At 43.0% G+C, this 14,424-nt stretch overlaps 1 protein-coding gene across 8 annotated transcripts in view; it reads left to right on the top strand.

Annotated features, from left to right (window-relative positions):
• The window catches only part of INPP5A (inositol polyphosphate-5-phosphatase A), a 194,636-nt gene that overhangs the window by 99,560 nt on the left and 80,652 nt on the right, over positions 1-14,424 (top strand). For all 8 annotated transcript variants that reach the window (XM_048310967.1, XM_048310965.1, XM_048310971.1 and 5 more), the window contains exons 6-7: positions 3,088-3,191; positions 10,747-10,799. In XM_048310967.1, coding sequence (XP_048166924.1) covers positions 3,088-3,191; positions 10,747-10,799 — 157 coding nt within the window. The remainder of the gene's footprint in view (positions 1-3,087; positions 3,192-10,746; positions 10,800-14,424) is intronic.

The following is a 14,424-nucleotide window of genomic DNA, read 5'->3' as shown; positions in this document are numbered from 1 at the left end:
TGATCCTTCAGGTTGGAGGTCTTGCTATGTCTCACAAGTTTGAAAGTAATGCTAGGCTATATATGTTAAATATGAAAAATATCATAGAAAATTATTGAATGCTTCCTGAGGTGAATGTAGAAAAAATTGTATAAAATTTACATTATTTCAGTTGAGAACTGTATATATTTAATACAAAAATATCCTGAGCTTCATTTAGCTTACCGAGCTGAGTCACATTAATGCTACATCTAGCGTCCCATTAATGTGAGGCACTGTTGAAATGATGGTGACTATGGACTGAACTAATTGTCCTAATTATATAGATTCATTATTTTTGTTCCCAGCAGACAGATTCTCTCTGCTCATGTAATTGAGGGTACAGGGTCTTCCTGCGCTGAGATGTTTGAACAGTAGTTCTGTGTATGTACAATTCAAGACTTAGCCAACATAAGTCCTCCTGTTACCTCTGGGTTCAGTGCTGAAGGAACATTTTTGCTATAATGTCACAGACAGAGTGATTTTATTTCTGACAAACCATGTGGGAACACTCCACAGTGGAGTCGGCACTCCTAAGAGAGGTCGTACCCAGGCTTTGTCCCAGACAAGAGCAGTTCTGCAGATGCTCAGTAATGAAGTGTGCACATGGTGGGGACACTGGGGGAAGCTGGGGGGCTCCCAGGTGGTCCCCGGGCCCCGGGTGGAACAGTCTGCAGTCCTCTGCTGTGGCTGTTTATTCACTCTGCCGTGCAAATGGCTTTGTGTGCCAGTGATATGGGAACTGTCTCAGCACACCTGAGCCCGCAGCTTCATCCCATCAGCACTGGAGGAGCAGCGGCCGTTTCGCCCCAGATGCCACCTGAAGGTCCCTCCCAGTGGTCACAGCAGGAGATGTCCTGCTCCAGCAATACCTGACAGGGAAATGACAGCTGCTTTAGGACAAGAGGAGCTTTCTGGATTTGTTAGTCCTTTGTTGGCAGCTTATTTGCTACTGTATAGCTTTTAAAATAAAGTGTAAGAATTTTTTAAAAGTGAGAAAATGGGAGGAAAAAGCATAGAGGAAACAATTAATAGGAAAACAGTAAATAGATGCTTGTTCCAGAAACAAAATGCTTTAAATGGTCGCTGCTTTGTTTTGCTTGGCAAAACCTTAGCAGAGCCAACTGGAATGTGAACCATGCTCATAAAGATGTGTTTGGCCCAAACATCATTTAGAAGGAAAAAAATTCTTAATAAAAATCCAAGGAAATGGGTGAATGGGTGTTGTAAGTCACACGCTGTTCTCGTAACGTAGAGCAGATCCGTCTCCCAGCATAGGGTTTGTAAAATATGACCCCAAAGGCTCCCATCGTTCAGGGGAAATGTAAAACTTGCCTCTTCTCTCATGACTATTGACGTTTTCACAGTGTATTAAACTCTTAAATCAGAAGAAAAATCCAAATGGATACAAACATTCTCTGCACAAAAATCATTATGAAATTCTGGTTCTACTCAAAAGCATGCAAAAAATAGATGTTTATACACAATTCAATATTCCTGGAACATCATTGTTGCTTTTCAAAATTCACTGCACAGTTGGATGTGACTGAATACAGACTGGAAAAAAAAAGATTGTCCCTGTTTTTCAGGTCTCAGGAAGGCATATCTGCATTTTAAAATAAGAACAGTTTTCTCCTGCAGCCTCACATACTATTTGCTATAGTTTAGATCTGTTGGGCTGTTTTCACAGTGGTCAGAGGCCCAAAAGTTTGCTTACAATTTAAACTAGTGCCAAGCTGTGTGTTCTGAAGGGATGTCCTCCAAGAGAGGGGGTTTAGGCCAGTTCCAGTTGACCACTTCTGTTTACAGAAAGAATCTTGTTCTCTGGCATGAAGTCAGAAATGGAGTAGACCTGGTTTTAGTTGGAGACAGGCTGCGTTGCCCCTGTGTGCACTGCTCAGCAGTCCTGTCAACGAGCCTCTGGCTTACACGTGGTGTCGATGCCACGTGGGTCATGGGGAGGTGCCTCCCTTAGCCAGCTGCTGCCTGTTATTGAAGTTCTCCCAGCAGATGCCTTCAGTTCTTACAGTCCTGCCTAATCTTTTCTGTAACCCAAAAGACATCAGGATCTCTGCTGACACTGTTAAACTTGCTGAAAGAGGCACATCCATCCACAATCTACTTAGAATGGTGCCAGATCAGTTTACCAAGATATTTTTTTAGTCATCCTGTGGGAGCCAGGCCTCAGAGTGATTGGCACGTAAAGAATGATACCTCTTTTTTCCTCGAAGATGTAATGCTGCATTATAGTAAATGCTTCCTCAGATATCCAGTAGGACTGAACAGTTTAGGACTCTTGATAATACTTGGTTTGGAGTTTTCCTCTTACACATTCCCAGCTGAAACTCAATCCAGTTGAGTAGGTCCAGCATAACGGCAGCTGTAGGTCAGCTGCCCAAGCTCCTGTGTCAGAGGAGTTAAACTACGTCAGTTTAAGTGGTTGTTTATCTTACTGCTCTTATTTTAAAACTAAGTCAGGTTCTCACCTTAGATATGCCAGTACATTGTTCTCCTCAGGTGAGAAGCCAAGGATGAAGTGGATCAAGAAGGAGAACCTCTCATTCATGAGCTGAGTAGATCCATAGGAGTCTGTGTGGCTTTTGTCTGTGATGAAACTGTTTGTTAGAGACTTTGGAAAGTGATGTGCATCACCACTGAGCCTCTTGTACAAATCCAACACCCATTCCAGCTGTAAAAATCCATGCTTCATGTGCTGATGGCCAGAAAGGGTTGATCTGAAGGAAGCTGGGGGCTTCAGGGTCTCAGAGCAGCTGAGGTGGGATTCAAGTGCAAGGCTGTACAGAGACCAGGCTCATGATTAGAGCTCCAGCACTTTATAGGGCTCTGGACAGTAGAAATGACAATACCATAACTGTGTAACTTCAAGCTGTCTGATATAAAAAGGGGTGTTTCTTTTCCCCTAGAACAAGTCAGTGCTTGCACATTTTTGATAAGACCCTGTTGATTTACCAGCTGTTTTGCAGATGCTGCTTCTTTGCTAGTAAGTGTGAGAAGATGCTCATAATGTTGAAGTAATGTATGTTAATTTTGGTTTATCTCTCTTCCTAGCTAAGAAGTATAAAAAGGTTACTGGGAAAGAAATCTACTCTGACACTTTAGAAAGCACGCCCATGCTGGAAAAAGAGAAGTTTCCACAGGATTATTTCCCTGAGGTATGTACAGCACTGTGAAGCATTCCCAAATACTGGGTTTGATTCTGATTTTCTCTGACTACTCTTGAGCAGCTCCTCTCAGTGATAAGGGCAGAATGGAATCTTGGAATTTTATTTGGTTTTCTGTAAGTTTCTTGACACCTGTAATGTGTGTTTTAAGTCATGCCATGATGTACCAAATTCCAGCAGGAAATCCTTGTGAAGGGTGACGACAGTGATGAAAAGATTCCTTTGTGCATTTAAAGCCTAAGAAATGGTGCAGTGTGCCATGGTAGGGCTGTCTGAGGGAGCCCTGCTCCTTGGCAGGGCCAGACGCTGCCGTGCGCCTTCCGCAGCCACGGCTCTGTCCCAGTGGATTCTGCCAGCGTGGCCGGGACCGACTGCCAGCAAAGGGAGTTGGCACTGGTGCAAGGGCCTGCCTGACTCAAACACACACTGATGTTGTCCTCTAGGGCTGCCCTCGGACTCCTTTTGTGCTTGTTCTCAGAAGAACTGGGGAGTGCTGGAGGTTTGCAATTGAAGGTCTTGGCAAAACCAGAAACACAAGCAGAACTGAGGGGTTTCTTCCACTGCACCTGCAAGTGTAGACTCTCTGATCTTTGATGTCTCCTTTAATTTTCTCAGTTTTAATTTCTTAAGAACATCTAGAACATGAGTGTTTAATGGTTAATGTTTTCTTCAAACCAAGTGAATAAATATGTTGAACTCCTGTAACATTTGTGGATCACACAGGCATGTCACTACTTTAGTAAAAGGAAGAACTAAATAAACTCCTAAAATTAATTTAGAATTTGTAAATATACACACTTAAAGATATTTACATAATGCTTGTGTGCTTGGCAGAGCATTGCATAAAATAGTTATGGGATTGATAGGGTGAAGGTTGTTCTTTTTCTTGACTTTGATGCTAAATTATTTATTTTTGTATCTCAGTACTGGAGGGAAAAGTGCCTTTGACATAATTTTGCAAAGTGTTTACTTCCTGTGAATAAACATTTCAAATACTTCTTTGAAGTTAAGTGTTACATCATTTTGCAGGAACTTGAGACGGTTCCTCGGGTGTTTGTTTTTCCCCTCCATTGGCTGTAGCAGTGTGGGTGACTGGCAGTGCTGTGAGTAACAACTGCAGTGCTGAGAGCACTGCACCGCACAGTGAGTGCTGCCATTGTGCCTCACAGCACTAGGACAAGCTATGGATTGCTCACTGATACCCAGGGAGAATTATTTCCTCCTTTACTTCTGCTTTTGCTTCACTGTGAGACTGGCAAAGCTGTAACTTGTTCAGCGTTGTTTATTACCCCTCTTGCATCAACAGCTCTTCCCAGTCTCTCGGAGCAATGGTTAAGTCTTGGGGCTTTCCCACACAGGAGCAGGAATGGCGTTCGTTCCTTGTGGGTGCTCAGGGATCAGGTGTTCCCATGTCTGCATTAGCAGCTGCAGCTCCCCCATTCGATGCACCCTGCTGTGCTGCTTTTGGGATGGGACTATGGGGTCTGGAACCCGAGGACCAGCCTTTGGAGGCTGTGGCACCCTCATACTGGTCCCATTGGTTCCAGTGCCTTAAACGACTGTTCTAAGCAGAAACCTCCATGTTTTCGTTGTCAGGGGTAGTTTACCTGGAGGAGGACGAAACAGGAAAGGAGAAAAGCCACAAATACATGCAATTAAGTCACAAACAAATCTCTGAAACACCTTGAAGGTTCAGTTCTGTTCCTGCCCCCAGCACAATCTCTGGGAATGCTGTTGCAGGCAGGCCCATGGAACAGGCTGGGGCCGTGCTGTTGCAGAGCTTCACACAGAAGGAGAGGAAAGGGACACGGGCTCTCCAGGTCTGCAGTGATGTGAATAACAGCAGCATCTGCGTTGCAGCTCTGTAACTTGTATGCTCACCTGGCCTGCACCCTGGCATGTGCCAACCCAGTATATTTTCATGTGACTTGAAAAGTTAGAAAATAATTGCAGTGATTTTTAGACTACGCTGTTTCTGTTTGGGACTGGAGACCAAGAAGTGTCTCAAACACACAGAGCAACAGCAGAAAACAACAGGGAGATAGTTTTGGTTCTCATATGCATTTTTCTATATGTAAAGCTAAAATTAATCTTGCTATCACGTGTTTTCTACCTAGACAAATGTTAGAAATAACAACAGCAATTAAGAGGCCACAAAATAATGTGTATTTTGGAAATTTGGGTTGACCCAGGAGAACATAGGAGCAGTATATTTGCCCAAACATTGCATTGACATGCTCTTGTGTGTTTTAGCCAGACCTTTCATATCACATCTGCAATTTTTTGTGTGAGAAATGGTTTAAGACTGACTTCTTTTTATTGCAGCTGTTTAAGGATGATCTAAAAGTAATTACAGTGATTGAGGCATAATGCAATTCAAAATAATTACAGCCCACTGCATATAAAACTAACAAAACTTTCTGCCTTGATTTATGGGTCCTCTTGGCAAGGCATAAACCTCAAATGATGCCTCTGGGAGCAACACTCTAGATAATGTTAGGCCATTTTAAAAAAAGCAGATTTGTGTAGTCTATCAGGCCTGAGTAATTTTTTTTTCTCATAGTGAGAAATTGGTTGTTATCATAGATCACAGATACTGCTCAAAGCTCTTATGAAAGATGAATTAATTTCACTAATGCTTTAATGCAAACCTTTCATGGAGGAGGCTGTATGGTGATAACCTTACTGCAGTCTCTCCTTTCTCAATTATGATTTATGTTGTCTTTTAGTAGATGAAACTGCCTGTATTCACAATCCATCTGCTGGCTAAAGGAATCCTATTAACAGAGGATCTGAGAAGAGACTTAATAATGTAAGGTGAAAGATGTGGTATCCCCTTTCTGGGACATGAAGTAGGATTTTTTTTTCCTATTTTAAAATGTAGATTACTCTCTGAGAGCATAAGATGACCTATGTCATCTCCACCTGGTTTTATGCTGGCTTACAGATGGTGTAGCAGCTAGTGACTATTTGTTAAAGTAAAAATAAAGATTGTTGCATTGAAATCTGCAATAAAAAGCAAATTTCTCTTTCCTCCTTCCCAGGCCATAGCTCTTCTTTACATTCTGTTTCCAAAAATTTCCACTTTCCAAATACTTCATTTAGAAATACTAAAGCACATACATGATCCAAAAATACATAAGGCACATTGTTCAGCTGCACTGTGTATCTCAGGGTAAGGATGATACCTTCATACCAGAGCTGTTGAGCTCTAGCTCCTGGGCTGCATTAGGCCCAAAGCCTGCTAACTTCTGCATTCCTAATGTTAAATAGACAAGTTAGTGATAACTGAAATATTTATTGGAGTTAAAGGAATTAAATGTGTTCAAGTTATAAGTAGCTAAAGGTAGTTTGCAGGTTGGGGTGGGGTAATACACCAGCTGCACAATGAAACAAGTGTTATTTTACAGTACGGAGGCACAGGTGTTCCTGCTTTATTCAGCCTCAGCTGTGTGACCTTTTCCAGTGTAGGCTTAAGCTCCTCCCTTGTCTCCTGTGCTGCCTTCTCCTTGGACCAGGTAAAAGGCCCAAGCCCTCATGGTTCTGTCCACCACTTGTTGCTTTTTGGCAATGACTCAGTCTGGAGCATTATGGAGCTGCTGACTTCAAATAGTTACTGAAGCAACTTGTCTAAAGAAAGAAAGGAAGTAATTTTGAGGTAGAAACTACATTCTACATTGTTTTCATGGCAAGTTGCCATAATACAGCTCTATTTCCTATCTAGTTAAACACTGAGCATGTTGTGAGCACGGGGGACATGGGCTCCTGTGTAAGGCTCTGAGAAGGAGGAGGTCTCACCCCGGCAATGAAGGCTTGTCAGTGCTGGATATTGCTCAGTGCCTGGGTTGCTCTTGCTGCCAGTATTTGGCTGATTCCTGTTTCAGGTTTCCCTCTGAGCTGTGGTGTTCCTTTAAGGAGCTGCAATTACACTGCAGTCATCACCACTTTAATATGTCTTTCCTTCATGCCCTGCTTTGTATGGTTGAATAAACCCTTTCTGGGTCACTATTTAATTTGATATGGTCCCCCTCAGTAAAATGATGGAGAAAAGATGAATTAAGGCTCTGTGCTGGTCATTATCAATCATGGTTTGTGTGCATTACTTATTGCTCACAGTGCTTTTTGACATTAGCCCTCTCTAACCTCTCTCTTCATGTTAATGCTGCCTGGAGGTCCTTTCCCCCAGTGTAGCAGGGGTTATTTATGTAGGTGGTGGTTCTGGGGGGTTTTAAAAGGTCAGCACAATCTCCTCAGGGACTCTATTCACAAAGGAAAAGCTGGCAGAATGTAACTATCAGTTTTCAAATTGTGATTTTAAAAACCGTATTTTTTTGGTGAGGACTTCTGATAGTGAGGTGTCAGAGCTCCAGTTACACTGGTTAAAGTACTCTGGTGGCAAAGTGGCCTCTCGTACATACTGCTCTCCTTGAACGGGAATTCACATGTGTGTGAGGAAAGCTTTCGTAGGAAATACTGTATTTTATGCTGTCATGAAATACAAATTGTGTTGCAAATACCTTTTTATTGACTTGCATCAGCATAGGCTTGTGTTAAACACAGTCAGGCAGCAGTGCCAAGGGCTGGGCATGCTGTGTACTGGTGCTGCGGGGTGTCAGTGACAGAATTGGAGTGGAGTCCTGTGGGTGCCTGGGTCTAGATTTCACGTTCCTGTCAGATTCCACATCCTGCTGGAGAAGTGGATAAGGACTGACAACAGGACACTGGGCCTCATACACTTTGGTATAGAAAACTAAACTAGTTTATGGAGTGTATGTGCATGAGCCTGTGACAGCAGGCAGTGCCCATCCAAAGAAGAAGGGCTCTGGCTGGTGTCATTGCAAGGTTCCTTGCTGCCATCCTAAGGGCTGGGAAAACACATGTTTTACAGGCATTTTCAGGAAGGTTTTCAGGTGTCATCTCCCCAGGCATTGGAAGCTGATGGAGCAAATCTTCCTGAATGACCAGTTACATGGAGAAAGGGGTGTGCTATGGATACTGTAGGCATTGTCTCTAGCAAAGCCTTCCAGTGCAGTCTGTCACAGTGTCCTGGAAGCCCAGTTGGTGGCACCTGTACTGGGAGTCAGCTGAGAAGTTGGCCAGCCCCCAGGGTGACGGGGTGACGGACAAATGGCAGCTGGTTGGCAGTGGTGTTCCTCAGGGGTCGATCAGTACTATCAAACACCTCTGTTAGCAGCTTGGACAGCAGGATGGAGTGCACGTTCAGCTTGGCAGTGCTGTCAGCTGGGGGAGCAGTCAGTATGCTGGAGGGCAGGAATCCTGTTGGAAGACCTTCAGCAGGCTGAAGGGAACCTCATGGAATTCAGCAAAGCTTAGTGCCAAGCTGGATGGATCCCTGGATCCCTCCCTCACAAAGTGGTACAGGCTGGAGGTGATTATCCAGGAAACAGCAAAGTACATGGGTCTGTTTGGACAGCAAGGTGAAGATAATCCAGCACTGTACTTGGATGGCAGAGAAGGCCACCAGCATCCCAGTGTGTGCTAGGTCCCAGAAAGGGGCTCCTCCATCTGTTTGGCACTCCAAGGCCGCGACATGTCTCCAGTGTCTTATTTGGGATCTCTGTCCTGGGCAAACATGGGCAGACGGGAGCAAGCAGAGCAGTGGCACCTCTGGGGCTGGAACAGAGGGTGTGGGAGGAGACACCAGAGAGCCTGTCTGTGCCCTCAGAAGAGGGAGGGGACAGGCTCCAAGGAATGTGACAGCTGCCCCTGGGAGGTGTGCAGGAGCAGGACAAGGGGCAGCAGTTGCAGCAAGAGAAAATCTGATTTAATCTGAGAAAAGCTTTTACCATGAGGGTAAACAGCAGAAGATGGGCCCAGACAGGTTGTGGAATCACTGTTCTTGGAGATGCTCAAAACCCAGCTTAGTATGACTCTAAGCAACATGATCTGGTTGGGCGTGTTTTGATGTTGGATCTTTTGAAGTACCTGCCGTGTTGCCAAAGAGGAAAACAGCAAATGAGAAATGGCAGCTTGATTGAAAACATTATCTTGGACCGCATCGTAGGCTTGGACTACTTGATTTTAAGTTCAGTGTAGTTGTTTCTAAGATGGAAATGACAAAGCTCCCTTTTTTTAATCAAGATTAAATTTGAGCCAATTTTGAATGCTTTTAGCATTAGCATTTTTTCATTGGTTTGCCTTTGAATAAGTGTTGACATCTCTACTTGTAACTGTGCCCTCATGAGCATCACAGAAGAGACCTTACTGGATTGTGAGATTTATGATTCAGCCATGGATCCTGTTAGCAAGGATTAGAGTGTTTGTTTTCCAGCCAACCATACCCTGAGTGGTTGCTGGACCTGCAGAAGAGGCTGTTTTTCACTGTTTAAAAAAATTCGCAATAAAGTAGATTATTATTTGAAGTATAATTATTATGGCGATGTTTCTGGTTGGTCTTGGCTGCAGTCACCATGCTTGTGCCTAAGAAGAAGGGGAGGGAGATTGGTCCCTTTTCACTGTGGGGTGGTCAGAAGATGCAGACAGGGCTTGGAGCAACATGGTCTACTGGAAGGTGTCCCTGACCACAGCAGGGGAGTTGGAACAAGATGGTCTTGAAGGTCCCTTCCAACCCAAGCCAGTCTGTGATTCTGTGATCCATTTTAAGACAGTCTCATTTGGTTTGTTGAGGCCCTTCACTATCTCAGCAGTATTTAGGACTTAGAGCTGTCTGTTCGCAGAGAGGAGAATAAATATACCTGGCCTCAGCAGAGGTTTGGGGGAGTGGTACCTATGACTGGGGGTGCTCTGCTGGGGCTGGCAATTTATTCACAATAAGGAGTCACAGTCTTTAGCTACAAAATCATATATTTAGGCCTGTGTGGTGCAATATTCATTCCCAGAGCACATCAGCCTAGACACACACGCATTGTTAACCGGGAATAAATAGGATGCAGAATCATGTCTTCTTATGGGAGGTTGTAGTTTGTGTCAGCAGCTCGGAAGTGGTGCTGAAAAAGCCCTTCTTGTATCGTAAATGATATGTATGGGCACAAGCTGAATTGTGCCTTTCTTGCCAATGGTGCAGCTATGATGAATGTAATCTTTTAGCATTATTTAAATTCTTAACTTTTATAGAAATATTGGGTGGCTTGGCTCAGCAAGAGAAATAGCTTTCTAGCAGATCTCATTCATTTTAATTTGATGTAAGTCTCTGATGACATTTCAGGTAAAATTGCAAAGAAAACATTTGTGTATAGGCAATAAGAATTTGCTGGTTTAAGCTAAGCATAAATACAGTTGGAAAGCTTTCATATTTGGTTATCTTTTATCTATAAACAACTGCCAGGGCTCATACTAATTATACACATAAGGTTGTAACTGCTGCAGGACCAAAAATACAACTAATTCCAGGACTTAAAAAACACAGTATCTGTTTTCAAGGTACCTCAGTTTGTGTTCAGTGCTTCTTGGTTATAATGAATGAGTATGAATGAGTTCTGCTTTATTTTGTTCTCTGTGTCAGTACATTTCACTTTTGCAGTAATCTTTGCCTAAGGTGACTGGTTCTTACTCATTTATTTTTCAGTGCAAGTGGTCCAGAAAAGGTTTCATTCGAACAAGATGGTGTATTACTGATTGGTAAGTAAGTTGCATCTTTTAAGTTGTTTCTGATTACATGTGTTTTATGTTTGTTTGTTAACAACTATTTCAAGAAGCTGTTTCCATGTGTAGATTGGTCTGTTCATAGAGCGGGTTGGTTCCAAACAGTTCCAAATCTGTTGAACATAAAGTGCTCAGTAAATTGTAATGATGCATAACCAGAAGTGTTGTTAATGCTCACACTTAGCATTAGTGTGGGACCATTCAGTCAGGGATTGTCAAACAGCTTGGTGCCTGTGAGCGAGGCCATGGGAGTCAGTCACAGCATGGAGCTGACACTTTCCCCCACTGCAGCTCCCATCAGTCCTGATGCTGCTGGGGCTTGGCAGCATCTCCCCTGGGTCAGGCACCATGGCCTGCCTATGTGCAGCCCTCACCTCCGGGGCTTCTGTGAAAAGAGCTTGTTCTCTAGGCACTCCTTCGGATTTCTCTAAGCCTACCTGGGAATCCGACCTTTGTTTTTTTTCCGTATAGCCATGGTTTTGGTCTTTACTGCTTACTTATGTTGTAGTCACCTACATGTACAGGAACGTTCAACACTTTTCCCTTCCTTGTGTGGTTGTTTCACATCTTAAAATTGGAAGCTTGATTTTGAAATCTCATGAATGTTTATATAGGCTGACTTTTGAGTACTGAACAGTGTTCTGGCTTTGTTGGCATTAAGCATGTTTATTTAATTAAGCAGCCTGTGAAAACAGAAAAGGTATCAGGTTTTCTCCTTTTATAGACTTCTGACCCAGAAATTGGGCAGGCAGTTGATAATGTAGGTTCATGTTAATTTTACAGATCCATATGCGTGGGGTGTGATTCCAGCAGTAGATAACTGCAGAAGTGGGTATTAACATCAGATGCTAATGTGGCCTTTGCTCTTGTATCATGACTTCTCTAGGTTCTGTCTCTTCTGTTCTCTGGGATTTCCTCTCTGCTGAAAAAATAACATTAATTTATTTTTAGGCCTTTCCAAGAAAAAAAATGTCCTTCAGAGACAGATTTAAATTTAATGTTTTCTTGCGGGGGGTATTAAAAAAGGGTGTTCTTTGGGAGGATCAGTCTGTAGTGGATGTTTGGATGAGATCATACACCACGCTCATGTCTGTCAGGGGTGTGTTGGGCAGTGAGGATGAGGAACCTCACAGCTTCTCCTAGTCTGTAATGAGCTGAGCCATGGTGGTAGTTCTGTCTGGAATAATTTGCAATTATGATCCACATGATCTAACAAGGTCTCGGATGTTTCTAATGGGAAGCTGAAGGGGCGAGTTACTATGAACACTTTCTGAAGAATGAAAGTGAAATACTATGGAAAATACAGGGGCTTATAAAATACACCTAAGGAAGTCTGAGTGCATAATGTAACTCTTCAGGGTGTGATGAGTGTTTGCACCCAGTCTCTGTGCATGTGAACAAAGTTCTGCCCATTTTCAGAATCGTGAAAACCAATTTCATAAATCATGACTTTTGATTAATACATTTCTACATTCTAATAGGTCAGTAAAAATAGACCCCAGACACTTGTTATTACTACTTCTGGGAGAGCCCTTGAAGGGAACTATTCATTTTCCCTGCCTAGGAAAACATTGTTACAGAATGTACCTCATGCCAAAAAACAGGGGGCCCCCTAAAAAACAGAAAAGTGACTTTAACAGACTTCAGAGAGCTATCCTTTTTCCTCCTCTGTGATTCAGTGGTCTGTCCCAATTGAGTTTCTCTGTGAATCCGGATTTTTCAAACCCATTATTCTTCATTAACTTACCTTTAGTGTGGACAAAGAACTAAAGAATCCTGGGGCACTAATGAGTTTTCACATTATGTAAAAATGAAAGAGAACTACATAACTACATGTACTTTTATTTTGCGGGGTTTTTTAGTATCTTGACTATAAGGTGAAGGTGTTTGTTTCTATTCCAGTAGTTCCCAGTGTTAGTGTTTTAACGGGTGCAAGATAGTGCACTGAATGCATTACAGTCTTAAATATAGTTTACATACATAGTTTATATTTGCTGGGAAGGATGGAGTAGAGAACTTGTAATACTTAGGTAGGGCACCAACTCTGAGAATGTTTGCAAGAAAATCAGTGGTCAGAATCAGAAACCAGAATAGTTTTGATATTTTTGAGGAAGTAGTATTGGGAGATGACAGTCAGGGAAGTGCAAAGCATTGCACTTTGAGAGGAGAATTTAAAAGCACCAATACTATTTTGGGAATAACTGACTCATTACCCCTGCTGTAGGAAAGGATCAAGGGAGAAGGAATTTAATATGGATCATTATTATCTTACTGAGATGTGTTAATAGATAGATCCTGTGAAGGACACGAAGGGAGAAGGCATGGTAATTATTTATGTGAGTGCTGCCAAGGCCTGTGATAGAGTGTTCTGTTTGGCTTTGAGTGCTGTGCTCTAGGTAAGCTGGAAAGAGGACAGGAGAGGCAGGAATGGTGGAAGTATTTTGGTAGGGGGTGAGAATCTTTGGCTGACCACAGCAGGGAAACTGGTTGCTGTCTGTTCACCCTGCAGAAGGGGCAGAATTCAGTCTAATTTGCAGGAGAATAGGTAATATGATGAAAATTTGAGTTTAAGGACAAGGAAGTTGCAGGTGGAAAGTCCTTCATCGGTAAGTTTTAAGAGCAAGCATGTTTTAGACACATGGGGGTGAGTTACAGATACCTTTATACATGAGGTGAGCTGGTGACGTGGGACCCTCCCTGTCCTACAGGGATTCTTTCTGTTCCTCCTTCAGACAGAAAGGACTGGTTTTCTCCAGCTGTCATGTTTTGTATTTACGTGATCATTATATCTTTATGAGAAGGTTAGTGGGACTGCTTCCCCATCAGTGTGGGTTCACTGGGCAGGATGTGCTGTTCCCTGGAGTCAGGTATCTTCACCAGGATCTCTGGCAGAGCCCTTTGTGCTGAGTGATCTGTGTGTCTGACCATGCTCTCACTGTTCTCACTGCCCTTATTGCTGTGTCCAGGTCCATTCCCAATTCTGCCATGGTCTGGAAAACCTCCCTGAGCATAGCTTGGGGTTTCTGCTTGATGTCTCTCTCGGCCAGAGCCTGTCCATGCACTTGCTGGCAGGCTGCAGGTAGGCTTAGGGGGCTTTTCTGGCCTAAACAAATCTGTGATTCTGTGGTCTCACAGGCATGGCACAAGAGAAGCAGCAGGTGTCCTCTTCCCAACTGGAAGTGGTGTGTGTATTGACTGCTGCTGTCTCGGCATTCTCCAGACAGGGACAGATGAGGAGTCACAGTGATATGATGTAGTCCTTAATGTCAGTAACACTCTCCTCTCAGTAGCTTCTCATGTTTATTGCAAAGCCACAGTTCTGCTCAGCACCTAGCTGCAGCTTTGTAATCCAGAAGTTGTTTACACATTCAATTTTGTTTTAAAAATATTTTAGTGAGAGGGTACTGCCTGATTTCTTGAATTGTAACTGATAAATAGCTTTTCATTTTCATGTTATGCATCCTTTAATCAAAAGACTTGATGGAGTCTTACCTATGGATGAGCTGTAATCTTGATGGCAGTCTCTGACAATTTTCTGACTATGATAGCTTAATCTGTTCAGTTCTTGTGAGTAAATATTAAGGTAACATAAGAGTGAATA

Source organism: Corvus hawaiiensis, chromosome 8 (assembly GCF_020740725.1).
Source record: "Corvus hawaiiensis isolate bCorHaw1 chromosome 8, bCorHaw1.pri.cur, whole genome shotgun sequence".
NCBI classification, from domain to species: domain Eukaryota; kingdom Metazoa; phylum Chordata; class Aves; order Passeriformes; family Corvidae; genus Corvus; species Corvus hawaiiensis.
Note: the sequence above shows the minus strand (reverse complement) of the source record. Positions and strands in the feature narration are given on the sequence as shown.